A 17,686-nucleotide genomic window follows, 5' to 3' on the forward strand; every position below is an offset into this window, starting at 1 on the left:
ATGTATTCATCTTGTCAATCATCAACCCTAGAAAAAAAGTCCGTTAGTAATATATAGTAATCATCGTGCGCATTAAATAATACGAATGATCAACGGGTTTAAATTTAACAAATTATTTTAACAGAATAATTTATGAAGTATATATAAGTTAATTAGGCAGATACATATCGAGCAATTATTAAACATGCATTAGTCAAATGATTTTACTTCTCTTACATATTACATTCTCACAAAAATAATATATAAGTAAAATGCATAAACAAAATTGTTGTTTTTGACGCATGTGTATTTATTATTGCTTTATTCTCATTTTGAGGATGAGTTGTTTATGCTTAAGTCGTAAATAAACTGTCTATTACTTTCAATAGACAGAAGCAGGCACAACTGTTTCCTTTTTCCGTTTCAGAACAAGTGCGTCGTTAGTTACATACCGTTAGTAAGTGCCTTAGTTATTACAATTTACAAATAACACACAAAGTACAATACTATGCTGGATACTTACATGTCTCTCCGTATTCGAACATTAAAGGCTCGCTGCTATTAACGGAGTATTTCGTACCATTAGACAAGACGTAAAATCCGTCTTGTACATTTCCCGCCAAACCTGTCATGTTTCCGAGTTTTTGCGTTGACGTAATTTTAATATTCATGAATCCGTTGTTGAGGGTAATAAACTGAAAAATAAACAAACCCAGATACGGTGTGAATACATATTGTTTAATATGATAGAATGTTCTTATTCGCGAAGCAAATGCTCATGGAAATTGATGCACAAAACAAAAAAATCAAATAAGCAATCTAACAAAATATATATTTATTATATAAACTTATTATACGCATGTTCATTCTTTCAAGAACTTCGTGCATAAATTAAATGTAATGACAAATGTATTGTGTAATAATTCATTAATGTTTGCGTTTCCTGTGTAACAAGAAGTTCACAACGAGGCTTAGCTCAGCAATGGGCCCAAATTTTAACAGTTTCTGAGACGCTGGCCGTGCTGCATTAACTGTAGAATGTGTGCCGATACGGGTCCACATTCATTTGAGCTTCGACGACCATTCATTAAACGTTATAACGGCATAATGGCAAATAATTTAACTTGCAAATAAGTATATTGTTAAATTCGCACTTACGGTAACTAACATACACGATCAATAAATTGTAACATTTAAATGTCAAAATATGGTTATATAGATGAACTATGTAAAACATTTGTCCATGATTTGCGCGGCGTCTATCTGATGTGAATCTTACGGAAGACATACTAGATAGATATACTTTTATTTTCCTCCATTCATGGAGAGCATAACATATACATGTAATACAGGTTATAAACAATTTAATACAATCGAGTATATACACATACAAGAGATCAACATGAGGTAACTCAATACAGACATTATATTATTTACAAAGATAAGGGACATAAATAGAGTATATATATAAATAATTGTACGCACGCATAAAAATATATACGTTTACGTGAACATAAAGACACAGTATACATTATGAACAATCAAATACGCATAAGAGATAACATTAAAAAAAGAACAACATAATACATCTGGATATATTTCTAATCATTGGCAGCATCATCGCTGTATTAATATAGCAATTTGAAAATTGAGACGGCAATACCAAGGTGTAAAAAACGCTTCTGAGATGTTTCAGAGCCCAACTTTAATATGTTCACACATTGCTCAAAGGAACTGATCTGGATAAAGCGTTTATAATCTTCAATTAGAGTATGAGTGTCCACAATTTCTCACGTTCGGCTTCAATAGCAGTACAATAACACAACTTGTGGATAATCAGGCTTTCCGTTCTGAGGTTACAAGGAGCAGTATTATACTATGTTTTTACATACATATTAATGAATTCATATAGCGTGTCACATTGATAAATTTAAGTTAGGAACACATATTAAGCTGACAACAGACCCTGCTTCCTCATAGGGATGGGGTATTTTTCGAGACTATGCTTTTATGGACGTACTGAACTTCATATTTTGTTTGCTGATGGCTTCAGAATGGTGGTTGGTTATCGTGTAGGTCAAATTTAATTTTTAACAAAAAGCACTTAAAGCACTTAATCTATATCTAGCGATGCGTTACCGACAAAATCAATATATCTACTTTTATTATGTCAATCCTGTTTAAAGGACAAAGGTCGAAAATAGAATTGTAAGTCTAAATATAGCTTTTTGCCCATGTATTCCAAAATAAATCAAAGACAAAATTACTAACCTACATCAGACTGTGTGTTTTTTAAGCAAGGTAATATTTAAATTTAAAATGACAAACAAGAGAACATTTTTGCTTAAATGTTAGTAAGACTAATTCGGGCTCTAAACTAGTCTACCAATGCAATAAAGGATGTTGGAATAACTTTTTTCACATGTTCTAATCAACATAAACCTCACACAATGACCGGATGGTTATTTTCAAGACGAATTCCTTACTTAAGGGTTACATTTCGGAAAAACAAAATTGTGCAAAAGTAATTGTTCAATCTCTGACTGCATCATTCGGTTATTTTCAAGACCGATTTCTTTCATTAAGGTAAAATGTTGGAAAAACAAAAGTGTTTAAGTCATTGTCTAATATCTGACTAAATTGTCACATATGAAAAGAATATCAATCATAACGTTTATGAAAAAGTGGTAACAAAATAGTTACAAAAAGAAGTGGTTTGGCAATCAGATCCCCGGGTTGTTATTTTGTATGGAAGATATCGCAGAGAAGACCAATTCAGAGGTCATGTATATTTCCAGAGTAAAATCAGAATGTTGAACTAACAGTGCATATGTTCTTAACTGTTTTATGTCGTTTATTTGCGTAAAAAACAAATAGATACCATGAATGTGTACATAATACTGTCGCGTCAAGGTCACATATCTGTTGTGTTGTATTTCATTTGTGCTCTATACTGTTGAAGGCCGCTTATAATTTATATATGAGATAACTAATCAATATATAAAAAAGTGTTCTACAAATGTCGCATGCAAACAACACAGGATCAAATATGTGTCAACGTTTTTCGCCGGTGGTCCTCAGCTTGAATTGTAAGGAATTGGGCAATATATGCAGTTCAAATGTATTAAAAAAAGAAAATTAAGTGGAAAAAATTGAACAATAAAGTGCATTTTTTACATGTATGGTTTGTTTCGGTTTAACCAACTTGCTTTCATTCACATTCATTTTGATGAGATGAGATTATATCTATAATGCAACATGTATGATATATATTTATAAAAGTATACTCAATCAATGTTGACAATCAAAACATTTGTCGTCTACGTGATGTTCTCTTTACAAACCACGTAACAAACTCAAACATATAACAATCCTCTTAAAGAATCGTTCTACAAAAAAAGTGCAAATCTATTGTGCATTGTGTGGTAGGAAAAATTACTTAAGTTCACATTTTGAAATATGGCTTATGATCTATTGTATCTAATATTGCATGGTTTCACACAATATGTACACGTTTGGTCAACAGTGAATGAAATAGAAAGTTTCTATTACATCCGAACACAAATGATTCTTTACGGACGACGGTTTCTGTTTAGGGTTCCATTCTGAAAAGGGGAGGCACCTACCAAATAACCAACACCTACTGCACAGCCGACCTGCCCCATGCTTATTTAACAATTGGTATTAAGAACAATATAGAATAACACATGTCCTGTACATTTCTAAAGGTTTGGTGGTAAAAAAAACTTATTACTTAGCAGCATAAAGTAAACTTTTCGCATTCTTTTTGCAAGACAATTGCAATAATTCAAGTGCAGAAGGTCCGGTGATGTTTATTATCTTTATCCAATAGTGTTTAGTTCTATAAAATTATTGGAAGTACAGTCAGGTATGTATTCTAAAAAAATGCGTTTCTATCACACCCAAACCGAGTGTTAACCCGTTATGGACGGCGGATTTTAAGGTAGCATTATAAAACTTACGTTACCGAAAAATTAAACAATGCCTATGTTTTACTTGAGTATAAGATCTTTTATTGTGCTGTAATTGATCTTAAAGTGAGAGGTCACGTTTAATATGTTCTTTTTATTAACACATTAGATAATTGTCTTCATTTCGAATGTTGACTTATTGAGTATTATAATTTTCTTAAATGATTCTTACATTATCATTCAATTCTACTTGAATGTATTTTTCTTAACATGTCAAATTCGGCATTGTCTATGTAATTTTCATGGTAACAGATTATTTTTGAAAACAAAATAACTACTGCATTATATTGACCGTTTTAACGTTTAACTTGAACTTATATAACAAAATATTGATAGGTATATTTACATAATGGTTTTGTAAATTAAGAAACAAAAACATAATGAGGTCTAAATTCGCCCTATGTCGCACACTGACATGTACATCATCCGATTTGTATAACGCAGTCTGCAGTGTGTATGGAACTATTTGAAACGGACTTCAGTGAAGGATCACTGACATATTTTTTTAGTCAAACATCTCTCGGGTTGATATTTGTGTGCTGTATATACCATGGATATATTATAAAGACTTATCGTTTAAAAGTCGATGACTCTGGTTGTATTTTTCGCATGAAGAATATGACCGCCTCGATCCGTTAATTTCCCGAAAATGACATCAATGTGTTACATCGATCCGTAAATTTCCCGCAATGACATCAATGTGTTACATTTAATAGTAACATTTTATCTAATTAAAGTATTATTAAATGGTTACTATATTTTTCTTTGTTTTCAAACAATTTAGTGGTATTTATTGAATTGATATGAAATTTCTCAGCTGATATCGCTCGATCGGTGTTGTTTTGATTATCAAAAATAGGCTGTTTTGCCAAGGTATAATCTGTCAGGTGTGCCGACGATTTAATTGGCACATACATGTACAAAATAAATAACAACTTACCACTTTTACATTTGCTAGCCTAACGTTCGGCATAATTTGGAAACCCAAGGGAGATGGCGGTTTTAAGCAGACGACCGTGAACCCTTTTGTGTTAATTGGCGGTTGGCCAGTAGTACAGATGGGGGGAGTGCTTTTGTTGAGGCTACCGTTGTTATCGTAAAGGTTCAGATTCATACCGGTTCTATTAAATATGACATGGATCGACTCCACTTGTTCGTAATTCTAAAAAAAAAAGAAAATAATACTTGTATAAATATTATATAAATAGTATAGGCAATCGGGAGCTAATATTTTTTTTTGTATTGAAAATATTGTTCCCCGAAGAGAATACAACAGTACATCTCCACATTCTCTCTATAATTGTAATTAAATTGACACTGAACGTTGAAGTTTACATGAATTTTCATTAAACATGAGCTCATCTATATGTTAACCATTCCGAAACAGTTAATACAACACTGCTTTTACTGAGTGTTAGCTAAAATCGAATTCTCAGACAAAACATAAGTCCACAACACGCGTACTCTTAACAGGGACTGGTATGCGTAATTTCACAACGGAAAACGAAAGCAGAAAGGATAAATGTTAATATGTAATAAATCATATTGAAGTGTTTCGCAATCAAACTTCTCATACATTTTTTTGCAAGATAGACGGCAAATAATAAAGCTTATAATAATTATTTACTGAAAAACTTACCGTTAACACAAAAGCAGTAAAAAGGGTCGAATCATTTGAAGTGGGTATCAGGTAATCGGTACGGGCCTGAATTTCAAATCTGAAATCACATGGTTTACTTTAAATTAATTTATAAAAACCGATCTTATTGTAATATGCATATGTTATGTAACATTTAGATAGTATTAATGAGAACTAGTGTTGGTGGTTTGAGTATAGAGAGTTGATCCCGCAATAAAAAGACAATCACAAGTAAGTCTCGCGACGTGATTGTCATGTCGAGCAAGATCATTAGTTCATCATTGTATTTCAATAAAGTATTACTTTAAATGCACGCTCAAACTTATTTAGAATAAAACGTGCATTTGGAAGTATTGAAGCGGCTTTAAATAATTAATAAACTTCTTTTGATTACTTTAGAACTACTCTAGAAAGGAAGAATAATGCGAAATATATATATATATATATATATATATATATATATATATATATATATATATATATATATATATATATATATATATATATAATATAAATGTACGTTAATTGTTGGAAAAAAGTATACTTTTTTCTGCAAATTAACGCAAACCACTCCTATGGGCTCATGGTTTATAAAATATATTTGCATACGACACTAACTTAAAAATCCTTAAGGCCCAGTCTCACTATGATGCCGGTGGGGCCCCGTTGCGTGATCTGGGATCTACCGGGATGAACCGGGACTCTACCGGGATGGCCCGGGGCTCCACCGGGGACGACCGGGATGAATCGGGGACGACCGGAGACAACCGGGGTTCCACCGGGAAAGTATTAAAATGTTTAATACCTCCGGGATGAACCGGGAGTCATAGGGAAGGACCGACCGGCGCAGCACCGGAAACAACCGGGGCGGCACCGGGAACAACCGGGGCGGCATCGTAGCTCCACCGGGGCCAATACAGACTCGGCTGAGCTACGGCAACGCCCCGGTTGTCGTTGTTTGTGTCCCGATGTAGCCCCGGTGAATGTCGACAGAGTCCGGGTATAGCTACGATACATAGGTTAACCGGCGCTCTGCCGGGACGCCACCGGCATTCACCGGGGCTCCGACTGGGCATTACCGGCGACGACCATGGTTAAACAGGGGCGTTGCCGTAGCTCTGCCGGGGTCTGATGCCGGTATAGCCCCTGTGAGTGCCGGTGGAGTTACGGTATACCGGGGCTCTGCTGGGACGCTGCCGGCTTTCACCGGGGCTCCACCTGGGCATACCGGCGACATCCGTGGCTCTGCCGGGGCTTCACCGGCATAAACCGTAGCTAGTCCGGGGTTTACCGGGACTCTGTCGGGTTGTTGACCGGCTTGAACCGGGGCGACACCGGGAAACAGTGTGACCGCATTCAAAAATGTCTACACATCATCCCGGTACTCGCCGGTCGACCGGCGTTCGCAAACCGGGATGGACCGGGGCTCTACCAGCAATAGTAATATAACACTAACACTCAGTCAATTTATATCTGCAAACAAGAATTTCCCAATAAACAGCAACACAAACAACAACAGTGCATATTTAAAGGATACACATGTAACAAATTATTTTTAAACAAGTTTTAAAGTTGTTTAATCTTACGTTTTATTTGATTTCAGGAAAACATATTCTCCGTGTCCGTTGAAAGAATATGACGTATTGCTAACGGTTTCGATAACTGGATCACCCCACGAATAAGCTTGAAAATAAAGAAATAAAATATGTAACAATTTAGCTTTCATAGCACACACTATGATATATCAATTCATACCAAACTTCATAAAACTCGTTTAATTTGATCGTGTAACACAGGAAGGTAAACTGCATACAAATGCCATATTATGAAGCAAACAACAAAGACCTATAAAGTATAACTATTAGAATAATCATTTGTTCACATTAATTTTAAGCCTCGGTCACATCCGACACACTGCTTCAGACGTAAACCAAAGACCAGGCGCATAATTGGATTTTGCAAGGCCAACGCATCCTTCTGATGAAAACTTGTAATTTACGCGCGTTCACCGAGTTTTTACGCGTCATTATCTCGCGATATTCGCACGATTTTTGGTTTTCAGAATAACTTACGTGGGTATCAGTATGATATGTTTGATATGAGGGTCCCGTCACTCACACGTCGGTCGCAAGGCATATGTGCTTTAATGTTACGATGTTCATACAGTGTACATGCCAACTGTGGTCGCGCTAGTGACGCAGTATATTCAAAAGTTCATCGATTATATGTAGCCTTGCGACACGGCAACTGTGCATTATGTGTTTATTTTTTAACAAGAAATGCGTGTTTTTTTCAAAGTGAGTTTGGTTTGATGTTCAAGAATGCCATCGCGTGGAAAAACGAAAATAGCAAATAATTGCTCATGCCGTCAATTTATGCGTCAGTGTTTCGATACTTATTTGCACAAAAGATAAACATCCGCTGAGAAGTTCAAATGCAGAAGAGCTTGGCATATCATCATTAGGTAAATAGTCGCCATGGGACGTTTGAATCAACAATAATGTGTCAAATGGGTAAAGAAGCGGCCTTTTTTTCTGCCGTTGCATGCACCCGAACACATCAATACGACGCTAGCGTTGGCGATCTTTATCGTATGTACTGCATGGCTTCCTTTCTAATGATTGAAACTTTATATTAGACCACTTTTATATGTAAACATATTAATCAAAAGAAGACGCGATCGATTCATTGTAAACATCAGTCTACCGTCGTTGCGGTGACCGTAAGGTGTATATTTAAGACCAGAAATCAACATGCGACTTTCGCATGTCAGTCGCACGGTGAACCACTAATTTTTCGTACAACGTCGGGATCATTTCAAGTAAACTTACAAACGATGGATGTACATTTAATGCACGATGGGCGCAAGTGTTTAAAAAATTAAGACTTATCAACTAGAGTGGTAAAGCTAATATAAGTAGCGTCGGCGGCTGCGTCATTGTTATTTTGGAGAAGACGCACGGACGCTTGTTACGCTTGTGACTTAATAGAAACGGACTTGTCCAGAGTTTGGAAAAAATCAAATTTTCCAAAACATTAAGCATTGTTTTCAAGTAAGCAAAGTTATAATCCTCAATTAAACATTGTAAGAAATATGGTACTTTGATGAAAAATAAGAAAATAAGCTGATTGTGCTAAAGCTCCTACAGTTTTTAGGTTTGAATCCGGTTTTCTTGCCTTTATAAATATTAAAAATATTCCAAATGTTAAAGTTTCTTTAATAAATACATACCATGATATTTTAAAGCGAAAACATGTGAACAAATTCAATAAAACGATATCGACAAAATCTGAAATTGTTATGCTATTAAAAATAGTTACCTGATAGTTGATCCTGATACAGCTTGCAAGTATCTGACTGAGTAATGTTGTAAAACGTCTTGCACAGTGTTTGATTGTTATTGTTACAACAGCCGTCGTGGATTGCATTGATTGAATGTTCAATTCCATCCAGAATAACAAATCCACCATCACTGTATCCAGGTAGCAATTTGCCAGTCATGCTACATCATACAAGATTTACATAATACATGAACAGATCTTATTATATATTTTTTAGTTATTTGTGAAATTCTGAAAATAAATACGAACAGTAGTGATAAGTGTAACTACAAACATTTAACAACTCCAATCACTTAATGCTTTGATATAACCATTATTTATATAAAAGTCAAATGAAAAAGTTATGTTGCTTTGGGAAGCGTCGGAAGCACGACGTATTTCTCGTGACCTGCCCGAAGCGAGCCTCGCCTTCGCTCGTAAATGTTCCAATATCTTCGCGGGAAATTCAAATGGAATTTATTGTCCCACAAACAAAATTATCGACATTTTGTATTTTGGTAAATCTATGTTACCAGACCACATATAGATGTAAAAATTAGCTATTTCTAGAAGGAACACTGATTTGTTTATGTGCTAACTTTATATTTCGAAATATGTTAGGAAATATTCGTTGATTTCGAGTGTTAATGAGGCTTTTAGTTCAACGTATAGACAAATGTTAAAATAAATGTCCATATCTCAAGTAAGCACATGACTATATACATAGTAATTAAGATTTTCATTTAGCTAAAAAAATCCGATTATAATCTTAATCTAAAAGAACTAAAAAATAATATCAAGTACGCTATAAAAAAGCAACAGCACTGAAAAGTGCGTGTTTTTCGTGTATCGGTATTCTGTACCTGTAACAGCATCTCTGCTTGACGCCATCACTATAAAGCCATTCTTCATAGCAATGCCCGAGCTTTTCAAACATGGCGTCTCGTTGCATATCATACTCCGCGCATGCGCACGGGTTTACTGCAGCCTTCTGTGTGGTGATAAGCGATATGAGATTCTTATCTTGAAGAATTTTTTCACAAATATATGTTGTTGTGCCTGAAATGAAATTTAAAAAAATACTTTAATCCACAAAAGGCACAAAGGTTAACACAACATACCTAATGCTTGAAGTAGATAACCCAACACACCATTAACATAATTCTTAAATGTTGTACAGATTTTGATTTGATAAAAAAGTGTCTTTTTGCAAACATAATTTATGTTACATTAATGCATGATGTAAATATGATAAAGCAAATAAAGGTTACCCGTTTAACTTTAAATGCATAATATAAATATTTAATGCAAGGTGTACTATTAAATTAAAAGTGCGTCAATGTGGAGTCTTAATTGATATTTATTACTTCCTATTACTACATTATTTTCGATCCAGAAAAAAATGTGTTAATAACATCTACATATTTTTTTACATTTTGTAAATACGACACCTTGGGTCTAAGTATTTTCTGAAGTTTGAAAATGGGATGGCGAATACACTTCCCTAGTGTTTTGTTCCAATGCTAGTTGAGACCGTGTGGGGTTTGCCAAGACTGTCAAATAGACACGTAGGGTAAAAAAACAGGTTGCATCCGCGGGAGATAAATCGTATTATCTATACTAGATCTCTAGCGACGGCAAGTGACCAATGACCAACAAAAACAGGACAAACTCAAACATTTGAGTGTGGAAATTAACCCCATAAATGTAAACCTGTTTTTCTGCGGCTCAAACACAAAAAATTCGAATCTGTTTTAGAAACTTCGCACGTGTCATAAATATCCACTTATGGCTATAGGGTCTCGTAGTTTATTTATACCATATTAAAATATTTCTTGACACACACACACCACTTAAAGACGAGCATATGATCCTACCAGATTTAAAGGAACTAAAGATGTGACTGATTGTAAAGTAAAATATATATATGAAAGTCATATATGAGCCTTACTTTATCAAAGTAAGGTAAATGTTAAGCAAAAGTACTTTGGTGACGTCCTAGAAAACCTTTTTTAATCTTTGACACGAATAATATCTCTGACCAAATGCAGATTGATGGGACTATATCTTAGTTATAATTGAAAAATGAATCAATCATTTTCACTGTGTCAAACGAATGGATTAAGTTAATCCGACAATTTTGGTAAAACATGTAAAATCCTTAGCCAAACAGACATTTCGATTGTCATTATCTAGTATATAACGTTCAAATCGTATTAAAATTGTAAGATCAATCCAGTTCATTGAAGTTTTGGTTTAGCAAATAGTTTTACAATATACCAGAATCATGTTGTGACGTGAAATCGAATGTTGATGAGGACATAATACGGCATTACGTAAAATCTGATAGTTTTGTCCTTGCTTTTGCATCTTGTATACACGATGTCTATGATATTTACAAAAGAACTTCAGTAATATATGTTTTACTATAAAATATTGAAATTGCAATCGTAATTAAGATGCACGTGAGTGAAAAATGCATACATTAACAAGCAATTTGTTGATGTTTTGGTTACGAAAGTATTCTAATAATGTATATGAAACAAAGTGTGTAGTAAAATATACCTTTTATCACACTTTAATTATCCCCACGCTTTTCGGAGAAAAAAAGGGGATATTGTGGTTATGTCCGTCTTCCGTCCGTCCGTCCTTGCCATCTGCTCCTTCTACACTATTAACACTAGAACCTTGAAACTTACATACATGGTAGCTATGAGCATATGTGCTACAGTGAACTATTTGGAATTTTGATCTGACTCCTGGGTCAAAAGTTATGGGGGTTGGAATGGGGCCGGGTAAGAGATTTTCCTGCGACCGCGATTCGAAAAAGGCTCATAACTTCTGTGTCCCTTCAGATATTGATTTCAAATTTGGTATGCATGTGTATCTGGACAAGAGCTTTCCATGTGCATAAAATTGTTGACCCCTGAGACCTTGACCTTGAACTTGAGGTCAGCTTTCAGGTTTCGAAATCTGCGACCGCGATTCGAAAAATGCTTATACCTACTGTGTCTCTTCAGATATTGCTTTCGTACTTGGTATGCATGTGTATCTAAACAACACCTTTCCATGCGCATACAAATTTTACACCCATTACCTTGACCTTGAACTTGAGGTCAGCGTTCAGGTTTCGAAATCTGCGACCGCGATTCGAAAAAGGCTCATAACCACTGTGTCCCTTCAGCTATTGCTTTCATATTTGGTACGCATGTGTATCTGGACAACACCTTTCCATGCGCATGAAATTTTTTAACTTGGGGTCCGCGTTCAGGTTTCGAAATCTGCGACCGCGAATTTAGAAAGTCTCATAACGTCTGTGTCCCTTTATATATTGCATTCATATTTTATATGCATGTGTATCTGGACAAGACCATTCCAGGCGCATAAAATGTTTGACCCCTGTGACCTTGACCTTGAACTTAGGGTCCGCGTCTAGATTTTGATATCTATCATGTGGTTATCTCCGCCGTCTGTCCAGGCCACAATCTCCTCCTACACTATTAGCACAAGAACATTAAAACTTACAAACATGGTAGTTATAAGCATATGTACGACAGTGCACTATTTGGAATTTTGATCTGACCCCTGGCTCAAAAGTTATGGGGGTTGGGGTGGGCCGGGTCAGAGATTTTCACTCATTTTTTTAGGTTAGTTTACATTAACTTCTTAATTTCTACACCGATATACTTCAAATTGATACTGAACATCTCTTATGACAATACGGTCATTCTCAATTATGGATGGCCACATCACCAATCCTGGGGCGCCCCTGGGTCAAACATGCGGCGTGGGGATACGCGTTGGTCTCTGTCGCGCCATTTCTAGTTTCATATGTTTTAAATTAAACATTTTGAAGACAAAGACATTATCCCTTATGTCACAAATGAGTGAGCATTATCTATTCAAACTATGTGCAGTTAAGCAGATTACTGTATCTCAAAAGTCCTGCAGCGAGGAGATTTTGATATGTTCTCATAAAAATTTCTAGTGGGCGAGAATAAAGCCATAAGAGTTAACAAACTGACAATATCGTAGTGTAGAAATTTTTAATTTTCTCCTATTTTATCTCGCAACTTGATTTCAATAACGATGACGGAGAACAATTGCAAAAGAGCATCGAAATCGTATTTGTTGATGATTTAATGGCCAAAACATTGTATTTGTGACACATTCATTTGGATTGTATATATATTATCCAGAGAATTTCTGCTTTGCAGTTGATGATAATGGTATTCCTTAAATACACTGTAAATATGTAAATTAATTACGATCGTTTGCATATATCAATAAACATTTTAATTTGGTATGAGACCTTAACATAACGATTATTAACAAACATTGTTTGTTTCGAGGACGCCGCACTCCTCAGAACTCATTTTTAAACATGTGCTAAATGGCTTTTTACCTGCAATGGAATGATAAACGATGACAGCCAACTTATAGTCTGCAAAAATATCTATTTGTATTGCAGAATCTTACTGAATGAATTAATGCGAGATTATACGATTTTGTCAAATATTTATGAATTTATATAAAATGTGTAAAAAAACTTATTATATATATATATATATATATATATATATATATATATATTTCAATATAAATTAAAATAAAAGTTAAGAAGAACATGGATCGAAAAATGCAAAATAAGCCAGATATTTAATTCTGAAATCGAAAATGTCCGTACAGTCGAATTCGCCATCATGTATATCATGCATGTACGATGTGAATCTATATTTAGTTTAACGGTTATTTTAAATTCCTACAACGATATATATTCATACGACACACGAACACTAACTCTGATCCTAATAAAAAGACGAATGCTTCGGTTATTGCAGGAAAATATGTACGAAATATCTTCGTCACAATCGGCTCGTGGCGCTAATTTGTGTTTGCTGCATTTTATGAAATTCGTCTTTAATGTAATTTTTCTTGCCTATTTTGTGTTATTGTAACATATTTTTCAATATATTACAATTTAACACATATAAAAAATCATATAATCTCGCTTTAAAGATTCTTTTACGAGTTTTAGTCCTCACACGATGATGACGAATAATATTTACTATGAATAGAATATTTAGACAACACAAACAATTAACCAAAATTAACGTATGTGTCAAATGTCTCATTTAAATGGAGTGAACAACAATTATACTTTTGAAAATGGTTTAACTTATAACATAGAATTCTTAAAATTATCCATTACATTTCTTTAATCGATTCACGTGTTGTGATTTCTTTCATATTTAAAGACTATTATGGACAAGACTAAATACCCTGAAATAATGGGATAACTTCTTTAATTTTGCATTCACAAAGTGACTTTTAAATTTCGCCATGACTTTAATAAAGCAGATGTTATTAATTTTTTTTATCATCAAGAGGTAACAAGTCGTAGTTTATTTCTATTGGTTTATAAGCTTTTTCAATGTATGATTTTTTTGGTAATTGATTCATCTGATATGTTTAAACTTTGCATGAATTACTGTCCGACAAGCCCATTTTAATAGGAGTGATTTTGTTCCATCTATTCTGTTGAAAAGCCTTATTCGTGTTTAAAACACTTGTCGATGGGAGCATTTTCCCATTGTATTGAACCATGTGAAAAGTATTATTGCACTTTGTATTTTACATGATGGTATTTCGAAAGTCCGTTTATAAATATTATATAATAAATTATTGCATTAATTCATGATTACAAGTTTATATAATTACGTTGACGCAATGCGTTGTAAATGTTCTATGTATCAATTTATATAGTTTAACATTATATTAAGAGAGCTTACTCCTTTTATCACAAAACTTGCGTATAAACTCTCTATAAAGTTTGTTTGTTAAAATCGATTCCTGTGTGGCTGAGAATGTGAAATTTCCAGTGATTGAATATCTTTTCTTATTCATTAAACGCCCTTTATCAACATATATTGTAATGATGAGCCCTGAAAGTCGCACTTAAGCGACATCTGTTGTAATGATTTCTGTCTTCTTGCAAACCAATTTGAATAGCTGATGGTTTAAAAATGTAAATAACATGGGATGTCACAAAAGAGACAGGTGATTAAATGATGCTTATAGCTTGGTCTTAATATTAGTTAGCAGTTATACGAGATTTAAATCTCGTCTGTACCAATGTGTAATACTATTTTCTAATGTAGCTAGTTTATTCATTCTAATTAAGCTCAATAAATCGAGATAGGTCAACATAGACAGTTAGATATCATAGTTTAAGTTGAGTTCTTCTACCGCCCCCCCCCCCTCTAGATTCGATCTTGACTGAATGGGTATCGAGCTGTATTGTAATGCCTCTAATCAAACCTGATTTTTTGAAAATGAAATTCGTGATCTAGCCTAATTGTAATGCAGTAGTTTATAAAACAAATGTATCATTAGCAAATTGTGATATATATTTGTCTTGTTTATCATTTGGTATTCCCTTTTATTGATTACATTTCCTTTTTTGATATCGAGTATTTTTGTATAAAGTATACATATAGTTTTTTATATGCTCAAATAAGATTTCCTAGCAGACAACCATATCATTCAATAAAAAATTCAGACAAATGCATTGATATTGATTTGTATTTTAATGACGATACAAGTGCATTGTGCATTAAGTGGTACATGTTAACAAAAAAAGGCTCTGTGACATTGTTTAATGGTTTAAATATGCTATTTTTATATGCACTACTTATGCTGTCAAAGCATGTTGCATTGACTTACAGATGCAAATATTACGATGCAACGAAGATAAAATATAACTGAAATGCTATGTGCATGTCATCTTATCACACGGTCAAATAATTAACGCTGGAAGAGAATATTAAAATACCATTGTTCACTGCAATTATTCTACTTTTAAATTCAGACATTGCTCTATACATTTTTAATGATGCATATCGATTTAAGCTGTATCCCACCAGTAATTCACATTAATTTATTTTAATATTGTCTTTGAACCGAAACCACAGTACTCAGGGATATAGTAACAATATGATCTTTAGCATAAGTTACGATATTATAATCATGCTCAACTTTGCAGGGCCTTGTCCCTTGTCTTTTCCAAACTTGACGTTAAATGAACTATTAAATCGTTTGTGCATAAACCATGTTTAAACACGAACACATTGTCCCTGAAAACTGGCCAATCATATTCAATAGTGCTTGTTGCTATTTTGAGGTTTTAATATCTTAATTACTGTTTCAGCTTCAATGCAACTATTTCATCATCATGTCATCGAATGTTAGTCCCCATTTTTAAAGAATGAAATATTTCTTATATGTTGTACGAACAAGCGCACATTTTCCCACCGATACTCATATCATCGCTTTGATAACATAAATGCACGATGTGAGCACGATTTGAGATAGTCCGAACATTTGTTATGTATGCTAAAATTAGTATGTCCTAAGTACAGTAAGGCTGTAAAATAATTGATAATAATAAACTAACATATGATGGGTAGGTTCAATGTGTGTTCTTCCTGATTTAATGCAGTCACGCAAATTGAATGGATAAATGGATGATTCATATTTTCAAACTACAGGTCCCGGTATCGATCATTTGTCGACTAGCGTTTTTGTGATTCTTAAAAAAAATCATGTCCATAATAATGGCTGATTTTTTTCTGTTTAATGTTTTGATTTGTTGCTTTGTTTTTAATAAAAATATTATCGTATTCTTTATGAACTGATTTCAATGTTGTGCACTAGTGAATGTAAGCTGTAATAGGTTTATATATTTTTAGGCAAATAAATATTAGGCTGAGAAAAGAGCTCTGCTATACACCTTTAAGAATACAAGTTATAAAGATATGTGTTAAACTTATTACATCGTTTAAAGATAGTCGATTTGTCAAAGCATCTTTACATAATTACATAAACGTACTTGTTTGTAACTATATTCAGATGTATTCAAGTTTTCTAAACCTATATAACTGACATGTTTTGTGGTAAGTGTGTGTGGTGAATATTGTTGTTGATTGTCGAAATCTGCTCCGCATTATTTACCATATTAATGCTATTGGCACGAGGATTGAGTGTTATCTACATAAAACAAAGACTATTCAATAGAAAAGCTCATAGCTTTTTACCATTTTATGTTTATCATTGAACAAGAGAATACAAAGTTGACATCGACAAGCAAATTAGTTGCTTTCTGGAGTGTAAACCTGCCTGTTTACACGCCAACACATTTTATTTTGTAATCGCTTGCGGAATATATATGTAAATTTAAATAACATTAACAAATCAAAATTTCCTTATGAATTGAACTTAATGTTAACACATAGCGTACATGACAAATAAACCTAAGTGATATTTTTTATCTCGGAACTCCTTGGGTGTGCGCATGTTAATATGGCCCACCAATGTTAGTAACAAGACGATAAAGTTACTTCTTACTAGATAAGATATAAGGGAAGTTTATTGTACAGTTGTTTTCTTCTTTTCCGACCGTTTATTGACTTCTTTTCTTAATATCCAAGTATATAATGATTTGTAGAGAAATGACAACCCGTCGGGAATGCGTAACACACTTTCCAAGACCGATTGTAGGGACATTTGAATCTCAATTGCAATTCTCTCAGTAAAATCAAAACGTATGAGTGATTATATGGTGATGACCCTCTAAAGCTGATGGTGAAACTGTTACGCCTTGCTTAAATGTTTTAAGCACTGCGTTGTTAATATGGACACATTGCTAACAAATATCGTGTGATGGATAATAATTTGGCATCCAAAGTCATAGATA

At 34.0% G+C, this 17,686-nt stretch overlaps 1 protein-coding gene across 1 annotated transcript in view; it reads right to left on the reverse strand.

Annotated features, from left to right (window-relative positions):
* The window catches only part of LOC127865821 (mucin-like protein), a 130,157-nt gene that overhangs the window by 97,064 nt on the left and 15,407 nt on the right, over positions 1-17,686 (reverse strand). Inside the window, exons 2-4 of the mRNA XM_052405836.1 lie at positions 9,795-9,990; positions 8,932-9,113; positions 7,197-7,293 (exon numbers count right to left, since the gene is read on the reverse strand). Coding sequence (XP_052261796.1) covers positions 7,197-7,293; positions 8,932-9,113; positions 9,795-9,990 — 475 coding nt within the window. The remainder of the gene's footprint in view (positions 1-7,196; positions 7,294-8,931; positions 9,114-9,794; positions 9,991-17,686) is intronic.

Source organism: Dreissena polymorpha, chromosome 2 (genome assembly GCF_020536995.1).
Source record: "Dreissena polymorpha isolate Duluth1 chromosome 2, UMN_Dpol_1.0, whole genome shotgun sequence".
In the NCBI taxonomy this organism is placed as follows: Eukaryota; Metazoa; Mollusca; class Bivalvia; order Myida; family Dreissenidae; genus Dreissena; species Dreissena polymorpha.